Raw genomic sequence first — 24,692 nt, forward strand, 5'->3', positions numbered from 1 at the left:
GCATGTAAGAAAGGTGATGCCACTGTGGTGATGGGGGATTTCAATATGCAGGTAGACTGGGAAAATCAGGTTGGTTCTGGACCCCAAGAAAGAGAGTTTGTAGAGTGCCTCCGAGATGGATTCTTCGAGCAGCTTGTAATGGAGCCTACGAGAGAAAAGGCAATTCTGGATTTAGTGTTGTCCAATGAACCAGATTTGATAAAGAGAACTCGAGGTAAAGGAACCGCTTGGAGTGATCATAATATGATTCGTTTTAATCTGCAATTTGAGAAGGAGAAGGTTAAATCGGAAGTGTCAGTGTTGCAGTTGAACAAAGGGGACTATGAAGGCATGAGAGAGGAGCTGGCCAAGGTAGACTGGAAAGGAATCCTAGCAGGAATGACGGTGGAACGGCAATGGCATAATCCGGAAGATGCAGGATCATTTCATTCCAAAAAGGAAGAAAGATTCTAAGGGGAGTAGGAGGCAACCGTGGCTGACAAGGGAAGTTAGGGATGGAATAAAACTAAAAGAAAAGATGTATACAGCAAAGAGTAGCCGGAAGCCAGAGGATTGGGAAACTTTCATAGGACAACAAAAGGTAACAAAACGGGCAATACGGGCTAAAAAGATGAAGTACGAGGGGAAGCTGGCCAAGAATATAAAAAAGGACAGTAAAAGCTTCTTTAGATATGTTAAGACAAAAAGAGTAGCAAAGTCAAATGTGGGTCCCTTGAAGGCAGACACGGGTGAAATTATTATGGGTAACAAGGAAATGGCAGAAGAGTTGAACAGGTACTTCGGATCTGTCTTCACTAAGAAAGACACAATCTCCCAGATGTACTGGAGGACAGAGGATCTAGGGGGGGGGGGGGGGGGGTAGAGGAACTGGAAGAAATTTTCATTAGGCGAGAAATAGTATTGGGTACACTAATGGGACTGAAGGATGATAAATCCCCTGGGCCTGATGGTCTGCATCCCAGGGTCCTCAGGGAGGTGGCTCCAGAAATAGTGGACGCATTGGTGATCATTTTCCAATGTTCAATAGATTCAGGATCAGTTCCTGTGGATTGGACGATAGCTAATGTTATCCCACTTTTGAAGAAAGGAGCGAGAGAGAAAATGGGGAATTACAGACCAGTTAGCCTGACTTCGCTGGTGGGAAAGATGCTGGAGTCAATTATTAAAGAGGTAATAACGGTCCATTTGGATAGCAGTAAAAGGATAGGTCCAAGTCAGCATGGATTTATGAAAGGGAAATCAAGCTTGACTAATCTTTTGGAATTTTGTGAGGATGTGACAAGTAAAATGGATGATGGGGAGCCAGTGGATGTAGTGTATCTAGACTTTCAGAAAGCCTTTGATAAGGTCCCGCATGGGAGATTGGTGCACATGGTATTGGGGGAAGGGTGTTGACATGGATAGAAAATGGGTTGGAAGACAGGAAGCAAAGAGTAGGAGTAAACGGGTCCTTTTCAGAATGGCAGGCAGTGGCGAGTGGAATGCCGCAAGGCTCAGTGTTGGGGCTGCAACTGTTCACCATAAATATTAATGATTTGGAAGAGGGAATTAGAAGCAACACTAGCAAGTTTGCGGATGACACAAAGCTGGGTGGCAGTGTAAGCTGTGAAGAGGATGTTAGGAGGTTGCAGGGTAACCTGGACAGGTTGAGTGAGTGGGCAGATGCGTGGCAGATGCAGTACAATATAGATAAATGTGAGGTTATCCACTTTGGTGGCAAAAACAAAGAGGCAGATTATTATCTCAATGGGGTTAGGTTAGGTAAGGGGGAGGTGCAGCGAGACCTGGGTGTCCTTGTACACCAGTCACTGAAAGTTGGCGTGCAGGTACAGAAGGCAGTGAAGAAAGCTAATGGAATGTTGGCCTTCATAACAAGAGGATTTCAACATAGGAGTAAAGAGGTTCTTCTGCAGTTGTATAGGGCCCTGGTAAAACCACATCTGGATTATAGGGTGCAGTTTAGTGGTTTTGGTCTCCTAATTTGAGGAAGGATGTCCTTGTAATTGAGGCAGTGCAGCGTAGGTTCACGAGATTGATCCCTGGGATGACGGGACTGTCATATGACGAGAGATTGAAAAGACTGGGCTTGTATTCACTGGAGTTTAGAAGGATGAGAGGGGATCTTATAGAAACATATAAAATTATAAAAGGACTGGACAAGCTAGATGCAGGAAAAATGTTCCCAATGTTGGGTGAGCCCAGAACCAGGGGCCACAGTCTTAGAATAAAGGGGAGGCCATTTAAAACTGAGGTGAGAAAAAACTTTTTCACCCAGAGAGTTGTGAATTTGTGGAATTCTCTGCCACAGAGGGCAGTGGAAGCCAAATCACTGGATGGATTTAAGAGAGAGTTAGATAGAGCTCTAGGGGCTAGTGGAATCAAGGGATATGGGGAGAAGGCAGGCACGTGTTATTGATTGGGGACGATCAGCCATGATCACAATGAATGGCGGTTGTGGCTCGAAGGGCCGAATGGCCTCCTCCTGCAGATATTTTCTATGTTTCTATGCATGTTTCATGTTCCCCAGCTTCCACGTCTCATCTCTGTTCTCCATATCCGACCTGCTCTCCAATTCACCTATCTGACTCTTATTTTACTCCCTGTCCTGACAATTCAGATTCATCCATGACCTTGCCTCCTCTTCATCTCTCCAACCTTGTACAGAAGAATGCCCATTGATATATTTAATTTCACAACTTCAGGGTCGTTCACAGCCAATGATGATCATGATGATACTTTATTGTCACTTGCATCTAGCTAGGTGCAGTGAAATTATTTGTGTTTGCATACAAAGTGCACTAAAGCGTTGCCACAAAGGCATCAACAAAGTTACAAAAGGTACAATGAGCAACTTTTAGGGGAGAGTGAATATTGTGATGTGGGGAACTGCAGAAGCTGATTTGTTCACAAATAGCAACAGAGGGATCTGGGAATAACTGTGCATTGTTCCCTGAAGGTGGAATCTCATGTGGATAGGGTGGTGAAGAAGGCGTTTGGTATGCTTGCCTTTATAAATCAGAGCATCGAATATAGAAGTTGGGATGTAATGTTAAAATTGTACAGGGCACTGGTGAGGCCGAATCTGGAGTATGGTGTGCAGTTCTGGTCGCCAAATTATAGGAAGGATGTCGACAAAATGGAGAGGGTACAGAGGAGATTTACTAGAATGTTGCCTGGGTTTCAGCACTTAAACTACAGAGAGAGGTTGAACAGGTTGGGTCTTTATTCTTTGGAGCGTAGAAGGTTGAGGGGGTACTTGATAGAGGTTTTTAAAATTTTAAGAGGGACGGACAGAGTTGACGTGGGTAGGCTTTTCCCTTTGAGAGTGGGGAAGATTCCAACAAGGGGACATAACTTCAGAATTAAGGGACAAAAGTTTAGGGGTAACATGAGGGGTAACTTCTTTACTCAGAGGGTGGTGGCTGTATGGAATGAGCTTCCGGTGGAAGTGGTGGAGGCAGGCTCGATTTTATTATTTAAGAGTAAATTGGATAGGTATATGGATGGGAGGGGATTGGAGGGTTATGGTCTGAGAGCAGGTAGATGAGACTAGATCAGAGAAAGTGGTCGGCGTGGACTGGTAGGGCCGAACGGGCCTGTTTCCGTGCTGTAATTGTTATATGGTTATAAGATAGCATAAAGTCATAGAGACAGGAACAGAATAGCTCCTCAGCCTCCGTCCTAACCCATTTTATTCTCCGAACATTCACATCAACTTCCTCCAGTTACCATCACCACCCACACACTAGGGGCAATTTACAGTGGGCAATTAACCTATCAACCTACGTCTTTGGGACATGATAGGAAACTGTGGCACTCTGCGGAAATGCACATTGCACACAGACTGCACCAGAGACCTGGGTCACTGAAGCTGTGAGGCAGCAGCTCCACTACTGCGTATCACTGAATATGTTGGCCAAAACACCAGCAAGAAATCTGTTGTCTTTTGAATATTGTTAAAGGATTATTTTTATTCATTCGTCACATATGAGCATTGCTGCAATATTTACTGCCTGCCTCTAATTGCTCGTTATTGGTATGCCTGGTAGTGTCTCTGCAGATTGTTTGAGCACAATCCAATTGTACTCTTTGGTAATGCAGCTCTGGTGACATGACACCGTAGCAAAGCGGGATGACCAAAAGTCTTCCACGTGAGGATAATGTGTTGGTTTTGGTTTATTATTGTCATGTGTACTGAGATACAGTGTAAAAACGTTGTTTTGTGTGCTATCCTGGCAAATCATACCATTGATGTGCATAATCAAACTATATATGAGCGTAACATGTAGTGCAAAAGAAAAGGGACGTGAGAGTGCTGAGTATAGTGGTACAGATACAGAGAAAGTGCAAGTAAATAATGTGCAAGTGCCATGATGGGGTGAGTTGGGTGATTGCGAATACATCCTTACCATGTGAGAGGTCCATTCAAGAGTTTGATAACAGCCAGGAAGAAATCGTTCTGAATCTGACGATACATGCAAAAGATACAGGTTTTTTTGTCTCTGCTGCTTCAGGGCAGAGGAGGAGAGGTCATTGATTATGTTGGCAGCTTTTCTGAGGTAGGATGAATGTAGATGGAGTCAGTGGGGGTAGGAGGGAAGACTGGCTTGTGTGATGGCTTCATCCACAACTCTCTGTAATTCTTGTGGTCTTGGCCAGTTGCCAAACCAAGTTACGATGCATTGTGATAGGATGCTTTCTATGATGCATAGTACGTGAATTGAAGGGGTATCTTTTAGAGGTGGTGATATTCCCATGACTCTTTCTTACTTGTCCTTTAAGGTGGTACAGATTGTGGGTTTAAGGAGGTGCATCCAGATAAGCTTTGGTGAGTAAGTGCCGTTTACCTTGTAACCACAGTAGGCAGTGGCAAATACCATAAATACTGAAGGTGCAAGATTGGATACTGATTAAGCAGGATTCTTTGTCCTGGATGACCTAATATTCTTGAAGTTTGAGTGCTTTTGGTGAGGAGGTACCCCGCTCTTCAAGAAGCGAAGTGGTGCACATACCCTGTATGAACTGACAGAGCCAAAGTATGGATACTTCAAGTTCTTAGGAGTAAATATCACCAGCAACTTGACGTGGACCAGCCACATCAAAGCAATGTCCAAGAAAGCACACCAATGTCTACTCCCTTAGAAAGCTTAGGAAGATTGGTATGTCCCCAACGACGCTCACCAATTTCTACAGATTTACCGTAGAAAGCATTTTAGCAGTCGCATCACAGCATGGTTTGGGAACAGCTTCATCCAAGACTGCCAGAAATTGCAGAGTTGTGGACATAACCCAGACAATCATGTAAACTAATCTCCCTTCCATTGACCCCATCTACACCACGCTACCTCGGGAAGGCCATCAGCATTAACAAGGACGAGTCTCACCCTGGTCACTCCCTCTTCTCCTCTCTCCCATCAGGCAAGGGGTACAGAAGTTTCAAAAACAGATACCTCCAGATTCAGGATCAGTTTCATCCTAGCCATTATCAGGCATCTGAATCATCCGATCACCAACTAGAGTGGTCCCGACCTACCATCTACTTCATTGGAGACCCTCAGACTATCTTTAATCGGACTTTACCTTGCACTAAACATTATTTCCTTTATCCTGCATCTGTACAGTGGACACCTTGATTGTAATCATGGATGGTCTTTTTGTAGACTGGATAGCACGCAACAAAAACTTTTCACTCTACCTTGGAACACGTGACAACAAACCTAACTAAAAAGTTGGATTATCCATTCAGCTCTTCTGCCTGCAAATGGTAGTAAATACTACATTTGTTTGCACATGAATGTGCTTCAACAAATGAGTCTGATAGTGGTCAAAGAGTTTCCTGCTCATGGTTGTTCTGCACAATAGGAGCAGGAACAGGCCACCAGGCCCCTCAAACCTCTGTCATTCAATATGATCATGGCTCTCTGTGCTGATCTCGACAACTCCTCTCTACCAGTGCACCATAACCCTCAATTCCTAAATCCTTCAAATATTTATCTATCTCCACCTTAAATACACCGATCAGCCAAAACATTATGACCACTGACAGGCAAAGTGTATAACATTGATTATCTTGTTACAATGGCACCTGTCAAGGGGTGGGATATATTAGGCAGCAAATTGTTATGGCCAGATGACTGGATCAGAGCATCTCTGAAACGGCAAAGCTTGTGGGGTGCTCCCGGTCGGCACTGGTGAGTACCTACCGACTGTGGTCCGAGGAGGGACAAACTGCCAACAGGGTGTTGGGCGCCCAAGGCTCATCGATGCGCGAGGGCAACGAAGGCTATCCCATCAGGTCCGAACCGACAGAAGGTCTACTGTGGTTCAAGTCACAGAAAATTTTAATGGTGGCCATGGGAGGAATGTGTCACAAGACACATTGCACCGCACCACACCCTGCTGCGTATGGGGCTGCACATGGAAGACCAACAGCATATTAGGCAGGTGGTCATAATGTTTTGGCTCATCAGGTCATAATGTTTTGGCTGATCGGTGTATATCCAATGATCTGGCCTCCTCTGCCTGCAAGGTCAGAGTTCCAGAGATTCATTACCTTTTGAGTAATGAAATCCCTGGGCACCTGAGTTTCAAATGGCCATTCCTTATTTTATAGCTATATCTCTTGTTCATGAGATATGAGATACGGCGGCACGGTAGCGCAGCGGTAAAGTTGCTGCTTTACAGCGAATGCAGCGCCGGAGACTCAGGTTCGATCCTGACTACGGGTGCTGCACTGTAAGGAGTTTGTACGTTCTCCCCGTGACCTGCGTGGGTTTTCTCCGAGATCTTCGGTTTCCTCCCACACTCCAAAGATGTACAGGTATGTAGGTTAATTGGCTGGGTAAATGTAAAAATTGTCCCTAGTGGGTGTCCCTAGTGTTAATGTACGGGGATCACTGGGCGGCACGGACTTGGAGGGCCGAAAAGGCCTGTTTCCGGCTGTAGATATATGATATGATATGATGATATGGAGTCTCCCACTCCTGAAAATATGTCACCCATTAGAATCTTCCGTGTTTGAATAAAGCAATCCCTCATTCTTCTAAACTCCAATGCAGATACAAGCTGTTTCATGCCACCCTGATAAGATAGCCTTGTCATTGCACAAATCAGCCTGATGAATTCAATACTGGTCGAACTGCAAAGCTTGAATCTTATCCATTCATTATGGGACTGTTTAGTTCTACTTGCAGTATACTTCTTTTGATGTTTACTACACACATAATTCAGCATTGCAGTTCAAAAGGTTGACTTCACATTTGGTTGCTGAATGCAATTTGGTTGTTGATAATGGGTGGTCTGTTCATTTTATTTTTCATGTTTTATTATTTACAGCTTATTTACAATCTCCTGGTTGCCAAACATTTTAACTCCCCTTCCCATTCCCATTATCTTTCTGTCCTGGGTCTCCTCCACTTTCACAAGGCCACACACAAATTGGAGGAACATCACCTCATATTTTGCTTGGGAGGCTTTATAGCCCAGCGGTATGAATATTGATTTCTATAATTTCAAGTAACCTTTGTACTCCTCTCTCTGTCCCACGCCCACCTGGGTTGCCCTGCAAGTGTCACTGTTCTTATCCCTTTGTTATCACCTGCTCCACAGCCAAAAATGGGCCATTGTGGGCTCCTTAGCCATTGGTGCCACCTCTGATTTATTCTATACCTTTTCATACCTCTAGTTTCTCTCTCCCCTGACTCTCAGTCTGAGGAAGGGTCTCGACCCGAAACGTCACCTATTACTTTTCTCCAGAGATGCTGCCTGACCTGCTGAGTTACTCCATCCCTTTGTGTCTATCTACAATTTACAGCAGTTTGTTACAATTGAATGCCTTACTGAGTCAATCAGGAGATAATTAACATTCTAACACATTTTAAATGAACTCGAGAAGCCTGATGGGGTTTTTGTAAAATCTCTTGCAAAATGTGTCCATATTACTGCACTGTAACATTACCTGAGTCTCTCGAGTGAGACTTGAACTAGTAACCTTCTGACACAGGGGTGAGAGTGCTGCCTATTGAGTTACTGAGTTTTGTATAATATTTGGTGCCCTGCCATTGGCAGGCTTGACATCAACACTAAATGCTCATGGCAATTTTCTCCTCTTTTTACCCCTCTCCTCTTCTTTATGTCTCTCCTTATAACCCACATATTTAAGCTTATGGTGACCTGTCAAGACGTCCAAGAGAGCTTGGTATTTATTTTCTGCCCAATTACTTTTCTGTGAAGGAACATCTTTCAACTTTAATGGTACTATATAAGTGAAAGTTTCTGGTGTCAATCTCATTCAGCAAAGCATACGAGTTTTAGAATGAAAAAGTAGAAACTATCTAATTGGTTCAGCAACTTCTGATTATCTTGACCAAAGCACTTTACAGCCAATTAACTATTTTTTAGGGATATGTAGTCACAGTTGTAAAGATAGAATTGCGGCTTTGAGCACAGAAAACTTCAAATCAGCAAAGTGCAATGACCAGATAATTTATTTTTAATGAGGATTGAGGGATAAATATCAACGGGGACACCAGCAAGAACCCCTACTAGTCTTTGAATTTGCATCCACAGGAGACTAGACAGAGGCTCGACTGATATCTCTACCAACACTCCCTAGGTAATACATGCGGCTAGGGTCTTGAATTTGTATTAAATGTATGGAGTGGGAACTGAACAGTCTGACTCAGAGGTGAACACAATCTACATTCCTACGAGTGACAGCTCGAGGGATCCTTGTAAGTTGTTGACTGTGTACCTGTTACATTTTAACTATAAACATATTTTCTTGTCCTATATTCAAGTGTGTCCCCATAAAGGCCAGAAGATGAGGAAAATCTCCCACAGTGGAGGATATCTCTCTGAGTGTAAACTTTACTGTGTGTTGTACCTGCTGAATCCTGCTGGAGTATTTGATGCTGGCAACAGTGTTCCATCACTTCCTACTTTTTTCATAACCCTGAAATCCCTTAACTCTGATCAACATGAAACATTATTTGAAAAAGAACAATATGATCTAAAACAATAAAAACAAATTGTCCTTCAAACCCGCCGTAAATCTCTGTTCTGCGAGGTGTAAATGTGACTGGGGGGGAAGCTTTATTCCTAGCTGCCTGCTTCAGCGCCTGTGGTTGGTTATCACTGTCAGCACGATTCCTTCTCTCTGAGCGCACATACTAATATACATTGGAAAGATTAAAATGCTAATGATGCGCACAGGCAGCTGCACAGTGACATGGCAGTGAATGCAGCAATGTGTCCCTGATATCAGGTTTCAAGGAACAGAGAGGAATCTTGACAAATTTGGGCACACCAAATTGTGATATTGTAACGTCTGGAACCAGCAATCATATTGTAACAGAAATCATGCCTGCAATCTCCATAAGAGGTGCAGGGGACATGTTATCATTCAGTACCAGATACAGGTATTCTTTGTATCTATAAGGGGATTCTGATAGTTATTAGTACAATTTGCCGAACCTGTGTGTAATTTCTAGAAAATAGCAATGACTGTAGCAGTAATGTGTCAACATAGAGAATAACAGAGACTGCAGGTCATAGTATATATTATGCACTGTCGTGGGGTTCATAGGTCTTAACGTGTATTACAGAGAACAGCAGAGGCTGCTGGGCCCAGAATAGGAGAGACTAGATAAATGTATACATTGAACAGAACAGAACAGAATAGACTATAGGGAAAGGCAGAAACAGTAGATGGCTCTCTATTTTACATAGAATAGTAGGCTCCAAGTGCTTACAGCGTACAGAATTTCAAATTCTGCAAATGCCTGTCTGTCTATGTTAGACAAAATAGCAGAGGCTGCAGTAGCTTGTGTATATTCAATTTAAGAGCAGAGACTGCAGGTGTGTACAGATTGGCACAGCCTGCAGTGTCTGTTAGATTGAATCCTGGAGACAATTGATGCCTGGGTATATTATACTGTATAGCAGCGACAGTGGGTATTTTGTGTACATTGTACAGCATGGTGTAGACCCGTATGTAATATGTAATATTGCAGCGATTCCTGTACATATTGTATTATATAGACTGTAAATGCCTTTGTATTATGCAGTATGTCACAGACTGTGTATGTTGTACAGAGATGCAGAAATTGTAGACGTATTATACACCTTATGTACATTGAACACTATTGCAGAGACTGACGGTTACTGTGTATACTGTACAGATTCAGAGGTCCTTGTATCATTGTATTGAATAGAAGATAATTCAGAGGTGGTATATTCTGGAGAGGAGCGGTGACTACAAGCCTCTTTGTACATTAAAAACAATGCTGACCGGGGGTCCCCGAGACAAAGTGCCCGCCGTTCAACAGCAGGATTTGCGAGTTCGAGGCAGAGTCTGCTTGTTTCATGGACTAACAATGATTGTTTACTCGAGCTTGCTTGTCTAATTCTTCTCTTGTCCGTCCACAGGGCTCAGTAGGGCGAGCTAAGTGGCGATGCAGTCCTTCAGAGACCCGGGCGGCTTCCAGGGCGCCCAGCAAAACTTCCAGCAGCAGGCGCGGGCCGACTCCGCCCGTCTGGAGACCTACAGACAACAGAACGCGGTGGCTCAGACCTACGAGGCACATGGGATGGGCTCAAAGGAATACTACAACCAGCAGACTTACCAGGGTTACGGGAACAGCGCCGCAGGCAGTTACTTCAGTGGCACTAAACAAGTCTCCGTCTCGCACACACAGGGCAGGTCTTCCAACTATCAGAGCGGAGGCTACTCCAGGCAGTTCCAGAGCGAAGGACAGCCCTCGAAATGGGGCTCTCCCACCTCTTCGGTAACAGGCCTATCCCAGTATGTGCAAGACTCCTTCAAAGGCTCCGTCCCTTCCACCACCGCCAGCGTGGCCGTCTACCCACAGCAGCACATGGCAGGCGGCGCGGCCCAGAACCTGCAACACACCCACTTCATGCAGCAGCCTCATCACAAGCCGCTGATGCAGCAAGCCCCCTATGTGTCCAGGCCCACGCATTTCAACCAGGCCTTTCAGTCCTCGCCCAACGCCTACCCCGCGGTGCAGGATTACACCCACGCATCCCGCTCGTACGAGGGCTTCGCACAAATGCCCGCGAGTCCTCACTACGACCAGCAAAGCCCTGCCGCCCCGGACTACCCTGCCCAAGCCGGCTACGGGTACAAAGCGGCCATCAGTAAGGCCGCGGGTTACGAGCAGAATAAGGCAGCTCATGTCAAGCAGCAGAACCTCCAGTACCACAGCCAGCCCAAGATGCACCTCCTGAACCAGTCCCCACAGGTGTACTACCAGCCCGATGCCCCTGTGAAATCTCCGGAACAGTTCTACCAGACCTTCAGCCCCGCGTCCACCCACTCTCCCGTCTCCACGGTGGTCAGATCCCCGTCCTACAGCTCCACCCCGTCTCCGCTGATGTCCAACCCCGAGGCCCTACAGTTTGCGCCGCCCTCCGAGGGGGGCTCCATGGCGCCTGACATCAACAAGGCCAACGTTTCTCACCTAATGCCGGCAGCCGCCACTTCCACCAACCAGGGCTCCAGCAAGACCCAGGCTGACGCCTGCAAAGTTTTCCTCAAGGAAAAAAATTCCGAGAAGTTGCTGTCGGACGGTGCTTTCAGCAGCCTGGTGGCGCTGAGCTCTCAGGTGGAAAACATCCCCCGGACTGTACAGCAGCTCTTGCTTTCCAACACGCTGGCCCCGCACCGGAAGATGGCCAAACGCCTGCCCAAAAAAGCGGAGCTCCTGAAGGAGCTGAGGAGTCCCAAGGAAAGCATGTACTCGGGCGAAGAAGCCCATGGCACGCCTCAAGCCGACCTGCAGGAAGGAGACTATTCCAGCAGCTCCGAAGATCAGATGGAGAAGATACACTTCTTTCAGAACCACGCCGCCAATCTGGACGCACTGAGGAAGAACCTGGACAGTATCCTGGCCTGTTCTGGGACCTCACCGAGCGAGGTGCTGGCCCAGATCAAGTCAGAGGACTCTGTGTTTTGCGGGGAAAGCTGTCCAACATCCTCGGGCCTCTCGAAGTTGGCAACTGATGGACACGCGAGCCTGTTCGGAAATGAGGATGCGAAAACCTCCAGCGTCATTATTCTCAAGGACTCTTTCAAGGAAAGGTTGGAAACAGAACTTAAATTTAATCATCTGGAGGAGGACAAGGAAAGCAAGTGCTCCCCGTTAGATATGGAAAGCGCCGAAAACTTTTTCGGCCACCTCATCCATCCGAAACGCACGGGCCAAACTCATGGCTCAGACTGTAACGACTGTAGGATTAAGAGTGACTGTCCAATGATGACCAGAGGGTTTGCGGATGATAGTGGCAGCGAATCTCAACTCTTCCTCAACAGGTCGGGCTCATCAAACATGCTGCAGCCCATGGCAGATTACAAAGATGACCTGGTGCCCTCACTGCCCGGCAGCAACCGCCAGTACTGTTCCTCGCTGATTTCAAGTGCCTCGCAGGATCTGGAGAAGTTGAATCTTTTCGATTTGCCCGATAAGAGAGGAAGGGAGCAGCCGGGGGAGTGGGGGCAGCTGGGGGACGACATCTCTCAGTGTGACCTTCAGAACCAGTATCTCCAGAAAGTACACGCCAACTCCAGGGAGCAGAGTCCTCTGGAGACGGGCTTGGCTCCACCACAGTTCGCACCACAGGTGGAAGGGACGAGGGAAACAGGGGGCGAGGGAGATCTCGAGGGCGGGGAAGGCAGGAATTCCGAACTAAGACTTCTTGCCAATGACCGGGAGCCATCAATGGTCAAACTGACGGCAGACGAGGAGCCAGAGATAGAACCAATTGATCCCACTGCCCCGCAAGACCCTGCTGCTGCTTCAGCTGAAAGAAAATCCGTCATCTGCGATGTTTCTCCAACGCGATCCGCCGCCAAGGAGGTGGTCTCCCCATACACTCGGGGGAACTGCGAGAGTGCAGAGGGAAACGCGAGCGGCGAGGCGAAGATGGGTGCAATTGTTGGTCCCCGCTTGCTCGGGCACTCCGTTATCCACGTGGGACCAGCTATAGTAGCAGAGTCCAGGGCTGGCGAGGGAGAGCCCTCTGAGGGAGAGTGTGGGCGCCACATGGACCAACTAGCGGAAGGGGTTCTGGACCCCGCGGAGGCAGAAACACCGGACCTGCCGGCACTTTCCTCTGACTTAATCAGCTCGGCGCTGACCGAAATAGAAAATGGTCCCACCACGGAGCCGGCGAGCAGGGGTGCGCGGGTCCGGAGGCTGTCGGCGAGGGTGGCGCAAGGAGCAGGGTCCAGGGGCAAAGATCACTCGCCGCCACGGGGAGAAGACAACATGCAGCATCTAAAGATGGTGCCCACCAAACAAAGGTGCCTGGTTCCACAGAGGGACCGAGCTAGGAGCAAGCTCCCTCAGCAAGGCTTCGCAGCTGCGGAACCCGTGGATAACCCGCCGACCAGAATGTGCACCCGTTCCTCCACCGTCCTGGTGGACGCTGAACTGCCCCTCCAATCCCGGACGCTGCTGAGAAGGAGAATGAGTTCTCAGCGAGAGGACGGCCCGAGGGAGCTGTGTTGTTGCTCCAGGCAGCGGCTACACACCGACCCGGACAAGTGTCTGATCCACAGGCAAGCTCCTAACGCCAATGTCCGAGCGCATCTCCCCACCTCGGTCTCCGCCTGCACCGCCCACCCGGACCAGCAGCTGAAAGGCCGTGACCCCGTCCTCAGGGCCAGGACAAGGGCACAGGGGCAGATTCTGCACAAAGATGCCAAACAACGAAAGAACTGCGATCAGGCTCACAGTCGGTGTCTCGCCGCCAGAAACAACTCGTCGGTGTCGAGGTCTCAAAAACAATTCACAACGGGCAGACAGGAGCCGCTGGACTTGATCGCGACAGAGGTCGCGACAGAGAGGTTAAAAACACGACACTCAGCTTCAAGGCTGGAAGGGGCAGAAGATCAAAGGTTTTCCCTGTCACCTCCTCTAAAAAGAAAAGGTTATTGTTCGTTTCCGTTAATACCGGCGAAAAGGCAACATCAGATGGTAAAAGCGAGTGATACCCGGACAGAGAAACAGAAACAACTGCCTGGCCCTTCCTCAGACATTAACCTTGCAGCTCCAACCAGCGCTGGAGGACCCGGCCAAGGTCCCAGTCGGGAGGGATCTTCAGAGCACGTCGTCAGTAAGGGGGCCTCCCAGACCGATCCCAATTGCCAGTCCGGTATTTCTTTCAAGACCCCGCCGAAAACAAAAGTTCTCCCTCCCCGGAAAGGCAGAGGCCTCAAACTTGAGGCCATTGTGCAGAAGATCACCTCTCCGAACTCGAAATCATTCGCCTGCAGCAACTACTCAGACAGCAGCGCGCCCTGTCTAACCCTGGATCAGATCCTGTCTTTGAAAGAAGACAAACTGAGTGAAAGTGCTATCGGCGAGGCGCACCCGGCACCGGCCGAGCAGAACAAAGCGACGGCCAAAGACGCTGCTCAAAGGACCTCCCCGGTAGATACAAGTAAAAAATGCCTTATCGCTTCTAAAAGACTCAAAGAGGAACACGAATGTAGAACGCAGGAGAAGAGCGGCCCCCGCGGGAAGGGTGAAGTGAAAGCAGCAGAGGAGCCAGGCGCTGGGGAAACTGGAGAACCACCGACAGTCGAGGAGATGGAGGGACAGATCACTACTCTCGACCGTTCCCCTCCGCTCGCTTCCCCCTCCTCGGGGTTGGCTTCCACTTTGGATCCAGGCGCGAGTGTGGAGTTGGAGAGTGGTCAGGACGCCGGGGTGCCCAAGAGGCAGGCGTCTCCCAAATGTTGCCTCCCTCCTGCGAAGAGACGAGGCCACTCGACGGGGAACAAGGCCAAACAAACCAAGAGCAATCCCAAAGTGAAGAGGCCCGGCGGGCGAGGCGCCAGGAGGAGGAGGAAGCATCTCAAAGGAACCAAGGTCACGAAAACTGCCCACAGGCGGAAGAAGCCGCTGAAAAGAAGGAATCTCCCGATGGTCGAAAGCAAGGAACCGGTGATACGCCTGAAATACGTATCGTACAAAATGCCCAGAGCTGGCAATAAAGTCATGGCCTTTTCTCCTTACGTTCGCGTCGAGAAGGATAACGCGGTCTCGTCCATTTGCACCATCATCAACACGCTGTCAGAAGAACAGTCCAGGTTCCAGAAGATGAAGAAGAGGTCTCCGGCCTCGCAGGCGCCTCTGTCAGTCAGCAAGACGCTGCCAACATCTTCGGCGATGTTGCCTGGGCCGGTGGTGCTGGATTCCGCCAAGCAGGGTTATCTGCTCTGCTGTTTGTGTGGCAGGGCCAAGAACCACAAGGAACTCGGAGACCTGTTTGGACCTTATTATCCAGAGGACTACATCCCGCCAGTGGCAAAGAACCAACACATCCGGGGGAAAATCGAGATAAAGAATGGGATTAAGGAGACGCCAAGTCGCCTGAGCATCGAACCTAAAGTTGCTGACTCGGAGAGAGAGAGTCCGGTCAGTAGCAGGGCCGAGGCGCCGTCCCATCTGGAGAAGGCAGCCGAGGTGGAAGATCAGAGCCCGCTTCGGACAAGCTCAAGGGAGAAGTGCAAGAAGATGAGCTGCTACTGCTGCGAGAAGACGACCGAAGACACGGAGCTGAGGAAGGTGAGGAGGAGGGCAGGCGTGGAAGAGGAGTCGCAACCTCCCGAGCTGCCCATCGACCCACAGGAGCGCTGGCTGCACGGCGCCTGTGCTGTGTGGACCAGCGGCGTGTACCTGGCCGCCGGGAAACTCTACGGTCTGCTGGAGGCGGTGGAAATGGCCAGCGAGATGGTGAGCGAATAGGGTTTTGTTTAACAAAAAATAATTGAATCAATAGACAATAGCCAGCACCGCCATTCAATGTGATCATGGCTGATCATTCTCAATCAGTACCCCCTTTTCCCCATACCCCCTGACTCCGCTATCCTTAAGAGCTCTATCCAGCTCTCTCTTGAATGCATTCAGAGAATTGGCCTCCACTGCCTTCTGAGGCAGAGAATTCCACAGATTCACAACTCTCTGACTGAAAAAGTTTTTCCTCATCTCAGTTCTAAATGGCCTACCCTTTATTCTTAAACTGTGGCCCCTTGTTCTGGACTCCCCCAACATTGGGAACACGTTTCCTGCTTCTAACGTGTCAAACCCCTTAATAATCGTATACGTTTCGATAAGATCTCCTCTCATCCTTCTAAATTCCAGTGTATACAAGCCGAATAAATTATTTACAATAATATTTACAGTACGAAATAAATCGAAACAAAACCCCACCACCACCAAATACAAGTCAAACAAATATGCTACATAAACTGTCCCTGGCTAACACCGCCCGGGCGCGGACTTGAACCCGGAAAGGAGGCAATAGACAATAGGTGCAGGAGGAGGCCATTCGGCCATTCGAGACAGCACCACCATTCAATGTGATCATGGCTGATCATTCTCAATCAGTACCCCGTTCCTGCCTTCTCCCCATACCCCCCTGACACCGCTATCCTTAAGAGCTCTATCTAGCTCTCTCTTGAATGCATTCAGAGAATTGGCCTCCACTACCTTGTGAGGCAGGTAGCCGGCTCGGGCTGAGCCCTCTACCGCCTGGAGCCGTGACTCGCGGATGGCCAGCGAGGGCGGGTTACTGCCGTCAGGAAGCTTGGTCTGAAATTATTAAAACACATTCGGAACTCTATAAAGTGAATACGCCGGCAAAACCCAGCGGACGGAGCAGCGTATGTGGAGAGGAAGGCAGCATGTCTCATCGATTAACCCCCCCCCCCGGGCCTCTGGGCTGTCCGTCATTGAAATTAACGCTGCGACCTTGTATAAAATGTGGCATTTCCTTTAACCAGGCCACAATTTACCTAATTCACAATCAATTTTTGAGGGAAACTGGTTTCCAGCATTGCCACTGAAAAACGACATCCCAGTGCGGTAATGTTTGGGGGGGATAGACAGAGACTGCGTTCAGGCCCTCGCCTGAACGCAGTCTCTGTCTATCCCCCCCAAACATCTGCACAGAGTGACACAACTGCACTTCACAGAGTGGGGAGTGCAGGAAAGGGCATTCGGACCACTGTACTTGCTTTGTGTGAGAGCAATCCAATTAATCCCACTCCCTGAACCTCTCTCCCTGAAGAGTCATAATACAACACAGAAACTGGCCCTTCAGCCCAACATATCCACGCCGACGATTAAATGCCTGCCTCTACTCATCTCACTTACCAGCACTTGGTCTGTTGCATTCTATCCATTGATAATTTAAGTGCTCAACTGCATACTTCACAAATGTTGTGAGAGTATCTGCCTCTACCGTCCGGTATCTTCCAGATTGCAACCATTTTATGGATTAAAAAAACCTCCAGTTACCCTCTAAACCTCTCTCTTCACCTTTAATTCCCCTCTGAACCTCTGTCTTCACCTTTAATTCAGATACTCATCCAGCTCTCTTTTGGACACTACATTTGAGTCTGCTCCCTCCACTAACCCTGCCAGTTCATTCCAGATCCCACCAGAGCATCTCAGTTATAGACATATAGCACAGAGAGAGGCCCAACTCGTCCATGATGGCCCATTTAAGTGTGCCCCATTTGCCTGTGTTTGGTCCATGTTCTTCTAATCTTTTCCTATCCATGTACCTGTCCAGGTCTTTTAAATGCTGCCTCATTTCTGTAGCTGCTTCAACTACCTCCTCTGGTAGCTCGAAGGTATTTATTCACAAAATGCTGGAGTAACGAAGGGTCTCGACCCGAAACGTCACCCATTCCTTCTCTCCTGAGATGCTGCCTGACCTGCTGAGTTTTAAACTCTCTCACTCCTCTGGTAGCTCGTCCATGTACCCATCAGCCTCCGAGTGAGAATGTAGCTCCTCAGGTTCCTATTAAATTTTGCTCCTCTCACCTTAAACCTGCCTTCCAGTTTTTGATTCCACTACCCTTGGGGGAAAAAAACTGCACTCACCCTATCTATTCCCCTTATGATTTTCTACACCTCTATAAGATTACCACTCAGCCTCCTGCGCTCCAACAAATAAAGTGCTAGCCTGCCCAATCTCTCCCAAAACTCAGGTCCTCACATCCTGGCAACATCCTCGTACATCTCATCCCTCTTTCATTAAGACAAAGAAATGTGAGGGAACACCAGTTTGCCCTACAGTGCAGCTCAAAAATACTTGAAAATAAATTGTGCAGGTTATGGGGAAAAGAGGGAAATTAGCCGAGGTTTTTGGTCTCTTCTTCAGGCAGAGGACGAAAATGTATCCATGTGTACAGTTTTGATTTCTGAAACTGAGTTAAATTATTTGAAGATTTGGAGTCAAGTTCATATTTTCCCTCCATTATTTATCAGTTTTAGCAACTTTGCTTCCCACTAGCAGGGTAATAACTTACTAATCTGTCCTCTATAAGTCTTAAACTTTGGTGTTAAATCTTCAAACCAATGGTGTGTGCAAAGATATTTCTCCTTTTGCCAGTTCATTAAGTCCTAACAGGTTCTCAGTTTCAGAATGATGTATTCCTATTCCCTTGCCTTGAAAGCCCGTGGTTTTGTTCCACTTCATAGAATCAAAATGATTTACCACCAAAGGAGGCCATTTGGGCCATCTTGTCTGTATTAGCCAAGAAAACGCTGCAGAGCCTAATCCCACCCTTCAGCACTTGGTCCTTAACTAAGTTGTGGCTCTTCAAATGTGCACCCTAATTTTTATTAATGATGTATTAAGAAATCCTGTCTCCATCACTCTTACAGACTGGGAGTTCAAAATGTTGTTGTTGGAAATCTGAAATAAAACCAAAGTGTTAGAAACACTAAATGGCTCAGGCAAGTGTTTGCATGCAGAGTGTTTCCAGCATTTTCTGCTTTTACCTCAGATCTCTTATTTTATGTAGGCACCTTATTTTATGTACCTCAATTAAAATCTTCCCTCGCCTTTCTCTTTTCAAAGAAAGTAACAGCAGCTTAACCAATCTTTCCTCATCCTCATAAATTTCCTCTCCAAGAGCCCCGGTATTTAGATATTTGCAGTCTTTCTGTAATCATAAAGTACCTTCCGATTCCCGTGTCCTCTTTATTTTCCTAATTTTGCTTTTAATTCCCTACCTTTTCCACATTCTCCTCACCTTCTCCATATCAAACTGTCTGACAAGCTTCCCTTTCTCCCTATCCTTTTCCTATGCACCCTGACTTTGAGGGTTTTAGATTTTAGCAGTCTTCACTTCTCCTCTCCCTCCAATCCACCACCACTTTGAGAACATTTGACTCTGAACTCCTTCCTAAATGCTATGGCACTGATTTACTTTCCAGTAGCTGTTTCCAGTTCACTTTTATTAAGTCACTTTGCATCCCAGTAAAATGGGTCTTTCCCCTAAATTATAATCTGTACTCTAATTTTATCCTTTCTATCACAATGCTAAATCTAGATGAATTATGACTCCCACCGCCAAAGCATGCTCCCGCTGATACACAACCATTCAACCAGCCTCATTGCCTAAACATAAACCCAGACGCACCCATTTTGTTGAACCTGCCACTCACTCATTGGATAAAGAAAGTTCATCAAAATTGAGTTTGGGAATTCCCATCTTCTGTACCTGTAGAAGTTGTATTCTGGTTATTGTGAGAATAATTGCAATCATCAAATTAACAGAGCGGAGATCAAATGCTTCAAAGAGTTATTATCAAGTAGAAATTTGACATTGAGACCCATATTAGGAAAAAAGCTAACTTGAAGATGGTTTTCATGGAACAGGTTTTATACGAGGTGGGAGAGGAATAGGATTGGGCCTGGCAAAACAAAAATATTTAGGGAAGGATTTGCTGACCTGGGGCCAAGACACCAAAAGGCAGAGATGGTATGGTGGGATGAAGTTGAAGGAATGGCGAGTTCCTAGAGTCTGAAAAAAACAAGCTTTCGTACATTATTTTGTTTTTGAAGAGTTAGATTTTGTTCCATTTGCTTGATGCAAAGATTATTTTGAGATAATCCTGGAATGTTTTGTGTTGGTATTTATTTATCTTTTTTTCTTTCTCCTCAGAGATGCTCTATGTGTGAGCAGACAGGGGCCACTCTTGGCTGCTATACCAAGGGATGCAATCAGAAATACCATTATATCTGTGCCATTGAGTCGGGTAAGAAAACCAGCAATTCACAGCAACTGTTAATGTAGTTTTCCTCCTAAATTATGATGTTTATTACAATGAAGTGATTTTGATGGGTGAACAGAAACTACTTCATTGGTAGGACAGTTGGTAGCTAGAGAACAACAATGTAAAGATAACTGTAAAGATACGGGTGTCAGAGGTTATGGGGATAAGGCAGGAGAATGGGGTTAAGAGGGAAAGATAGATCAGCCATGATTGAATGGCGGAGTAGATTTGATGGGCCGATTGGCCTAATTCTGCTCCTATCACTTATGAAAAAGGTAGGGAAGAAATGTTTGTAATGCAGGATTTTATTAACAATACGTTGCCTAAAAAGATGTTGGAAGCAGATTCTATAATAATTTTCCATAAAGAATTATAGGTATTGGAGAAAAAACTACTTTTCTTTTACGACGGGAGGGGAGCAGGAAGGCTTTGAGATGTCAAGACAGGGAAGGCAAGCTGAATGGTCTCCTGTGTTCATTGAGAAACAGTAAGCATCTATTGATATTAGGTTCCATTTTATATGATAATTGAAAGTTAAAAGGTGACATTTAACCGTATCTATAGAGGTTACAAATTCATAGTTTCTGTCCGAGGTACAAATTTATATCATTAACTAACTGTAGCTAACTTCAATGATGCATTCCATGGATTAACCAGACACATGCATTTTCTCTGTATCTGCAGGACCATACAATTTCAGAAGAAATTAATGTTTAAGTCATGATAGTGCTAGAAAATTATAAAAATAATTTATACTTGTATAGCAACTTTCACAACCTAAAGATATACCAACATTTTTACAAATTAATGACTTGAAGTTATTTGTAACAAAGCAATGGCAAGAATCGATCATTCCATATAAAAGCTCTACCAACAGCAGTGTAATAATGACCACATTTGTCAAATAGGTTGAGGAGTAAATATTGGAAAACCAGAAAACTCCTGCTGCTCTTTTGACAAAATGTCATGCGATTTTTTATTTTCCTTTTCTCTCAGTTCATGGCAGAGGGCTTAACATCTCATCGAAGTATGCTGCACTGTACTGCATTGGATTTCAGGCTAATGCATTGCATGAGTTCCTGGAGCGTGGTTGAATCTACACCACCTGACTGTGACAGTTAACACTGACTGAGGCACAGTTTACATTGTACCCCAAAAATGTTTCCTCATGTTGTCTCTTTATAAATACTAAATAGACCTGTGCTAATTACTGCTCTCTTGTGTTTTCACACATCCCGTCTCCCTGCAGGTTGCCAATTAAGCGAGGAGAATTTTTCAATGAAGTGCTCGAAGCACAAGGTAAGAAAGAAATGTTTGTGGGGCGCCTTGGTTCAAAAGCAGCATACCTCACTTTCAGCTTTTTCTTCAGAGTGAAGATTACAATATAAACATAAGGCCACTATCATTCCAAACTGCAGGACAGAAACAGACAGGCAGGACAGAATATGAGAATTACCCTTCTATAATTTAATATTACTGTTGCGTTTATTTTAAGGATCCCTGCCACTTTAAAATATAAAACTGTTGTTCCCTCTCTCCCAAAGGCCCAATGCAATGCCAAGTGTGGTGAGACAAACATCAGAACCAAATTTGCAGAGGTGATTACAATTTGCAACCGTTAATCTTGTAACTTTATCGTTGGTAACCACATATTAATTTTTCATTCTAGCAAGTCTCAGGAGCTTCTGATCAAGCTTTAATTTTAAACACAACAATTGTAATGGAGGGAAATATACCAGCTAATTTCTGCAAAGCAAGGATTCATAAATAGCAATTAATGATCAGGTAAAATGTTTTAGGGTTACAAGGAACTGCAGAGTTGGAATCTTGAGCAAAAGTCAAAGTGACGGAGGAACTCAGCAGGTGTGGTCGCATTTGCGGAAGGAATGGAAAGGCTATGTGAGGAAAGGGGAGACAGCAAAGAAATGAGGGACTCTGGGATGGGAGATTAGTGTACAAAGGAGGAGAAAGGTGACTTGGAGGGTGGGAGTTAGTGGTGAATGCTCATTCTTTTGGGTTGTAAGCTGCCCAAGTGAAATACAAGGCGAGTGTGCATGTAGCCTCAACGTGGCAACGGAGGAGGCCAATGACAGAAAGGCAAGTGTGGAAATGGAAGAATTGAAAAGGTTAGCAGCCAGGAGAACCAGCAGACCTTGGCAGTCTACGCACAGGTTTTTGGCAAAACAGTCACCAAGTCTATGCTTGATCTCACCAATGTAAAAGAGGCCACATCAGGAGAACCAAATGCAGTAGACAAAGTTTGAAGAAGTGCAGCTGGACCTTTGTTTCACCGGGAAGGGCTGCCGGGGTCCCTGGATGGAGGCGAGGGAGGAAGTGTAAGGAGGCGGGTGCAGTTGCCAGGGAAAGTACCTGGGGATGTATTGTTCTAAGTGAGAGTAACCCCACATGTAGGTGTTATAACAGACTGCAACCTAATAATGTAGTTAGTTTAAAATTAAATGTTGGTTAAGACACAGAACTCCCTGTAAACCTTCCAATAAAGCAGTAGGATCAGTTCAGTTTGCTACCTTCGTACATTAATGGAATACAAAACCATGTTCTAACTTTAATTAAGATATTACATACTTAAAGATATAATGCTCTTGTATATAACGTCCAATATTCCTGTATATATTATTTTAATAAAAATTCTAATTTCGTATTACTTTCTCCTTTTAGAGCATATTGTCTAAAACACTATAACACCAGGAAAGCTCCACTGTGCCAAGTGACGTTATCCCATAAGTAGGTGTTAAAACAGACTGCAACCTGACAAGTGAATGAATGTATCGTGAAACAGTGCAGTTAATAGGATGGAAGAATGAAACATCCGAAAGCAACATCACCTATCCCAAAATACCAAGAGGATACCAATAGGTTGACACTCTTAGTCAATGTACGTTCTCCTCCATTGAATCCTTGCTGTATTTTTCTCCAGGGGCGATGGGGATAAGGGTGGGTTGGGAAATGAGGGTCAGTGGGTAGATAAATAAACAGTTTTGAGTTTCTCTGAACAGAAAGGTGCCTGTGCCAGCACTTAAAGAAACTCCAAATTGTCAGTTGTCTTAATGTTGCTGTGCAGATAATCTAATGAAGTGGGATCCAGGGAATCTTGCAAGGAAATGTGAGAGGAGTTCGGAACAATACTAATCTGCAGTCTGCTATTAAATGATTTTAAAAAAAAGCTTCATGAATGAGCATAGTCTAATTTGTTAAAGTTGGTAATGAAATACATTTTGAAACAAGGACACAGCTGATTGCCTCACTATGTTTTTTAAAGTTCAGCTCAGTGGTTATTTTATACAGTAAAACGGTGATATTCATGGGCCTTCCAAGTGAAGTACCACGGGAGATTAACAGTATGATTCACAAGGCGCAAGTGTTCCCTTTATCACACTTTGCAGTGTTTGTTTATTGATTTCTAAAGTTAATTTTTAAAAGTTTTTTTTTAAAGGCAAAGGAGGCCAACAGGCACTGTTATGGAAACATTCCCAATATGTCATGTTTGGAACAGGTGGAAATATTCTTCCTAAAATTATTCATGCTACCATTGTGACGATGATTATTAAAAATTCATGGCGCCGGTTATGTCTGGACGGTTTGATACCTACTGAGAACTGATCCATAACTCTTAAGCTTTCTTTCAATGTGTAATGTACTGTACATGTAATGCAATGCCAATTTTTAGGAATAAAAAGCTGCAGGAAGCAATCTGGCCCATAGGGATAATTGAATGGGTCTTTGTAATTACATTTCTCCTGGATTTTGTGGAATTGCTGGTTTAAGGAGTGGTGCAGAACAGGAAACATTCTTGGTTGCATTATCTAGAATCTCCTTTTTCAAAGTGATGCAGATGCGAGGGGGGGGGGGGGCTAATTATATCTGAAACTGACTTTTATTAAGCAGTTAGGAAGCATAAACAAAAATAGAATTGGACACAAAATGCTGGAGTAACTGAGCGGGACAGGCAGCATCTCTGGGGAGAAGGAACGGTGCGACCTTTCTTCAAGAACTGCAAATGCTGTCTATCTTCAATTTAAACCAGCATTTGCAGTTCTTTCCTACATAAATAGAATTGGATATGATCTGGTGGAAGGAGTCAAGGGCAGAGTGGTAATGTTTGCTCCCATTAATCATCGTATCACAGCACAGAAGCAGGCTCCATAGCCCACCACTTGCATTCCAACCAAGTTCCCATCTATACTAATTCCACTTACGAGCATTTGGCTAATGTCTTGGCAATTCAAAAGCTAGCCCAAATACTTAAATGTTGCGAGAATCCACTTCCACCACCAAACAGCACAGGTGAGGAGACTAATGTTGTAACCATCTTCTCTTTGCGTCCCTGACGCTGCCTGGTCAGAATCTCAGGTTAATGCCTTGTTGAAAATAATGCAGTTACAATTATCTAGATTCCCTCAGTACAATCACTCATTCAAATCTTTTGTGGCACAGAGGGCAGGGAGAAATTATTCTTGAAGTACCCTGTCTTTCCAATCTACCAAACAAAGGGAAAAAAAGGAAAAAGGAAAAAGGAAAAAAAAATTGTTCTGAAATTATACTGGTATATGCAAACAATTTAGTGTG

General features: G+C 45.7%; 1 protein-coding gene across 4 annotated transcripts in view; it reads left to right on the plus strand.

Annotated features, from left to right (window-relative positions):
• rai1 (retinoic acid induced 1) overlaps positions 1–23,822 on the plus strand; it is a 40,754-nt gene extending 16,932 nt beyond the window's left edge. For 3 of the 4 annotated variants that reach the window (XM_078417843.1, XM_078417842.1, XM_078417845.1), the window contains exons 2-5: positions 10,429–15,764; positions 19,994–20,087; positions 21,355–21,404; positions 22,785–23,822. In XM_078417843.1, coding sequence (XP_078273969.1) covers positions 10,455–15,764; positions 19,994–20,087; positions 21,355–21,404; positions 22,785–22,808 — 5,478 coding nt within the window. In that variant the 5' untranslated portion in view covers positions 10,429–10,454 and the 3' untranslated portion in view covers positions 22,809–23,822. Of the gene's footprint in view, positions 1–9,283; positions 9,420–10,428; positions 15,765–19,993; positions 20,088–21,354; positions 21,405–22,784 lie in introns of those variants that run through there. The other variant, XM_078417844.1, reaches the window with a different exon arrangement.
• Positions 23,823–24,692: the final 870 nt, after the last annotated feature.

The sequence above is a fragment of the Rhinoraja longicauda genome, chromosome 21 (genome assembly GCF_053455715.1).
Source record: "Rhinoraja longicauda isolate Sanriku21f chromosome 21, sRhiLon1.1, whole genome shotgun sequence".
NCBI classification, from domain to species: domain Eukaryota; kingdom Metazoa; phylum Chordata; class Chondrichthyes; order Rajiformes; family Arhynchobatidae; genus Rhinoraja; species Rhinoraja longicauda.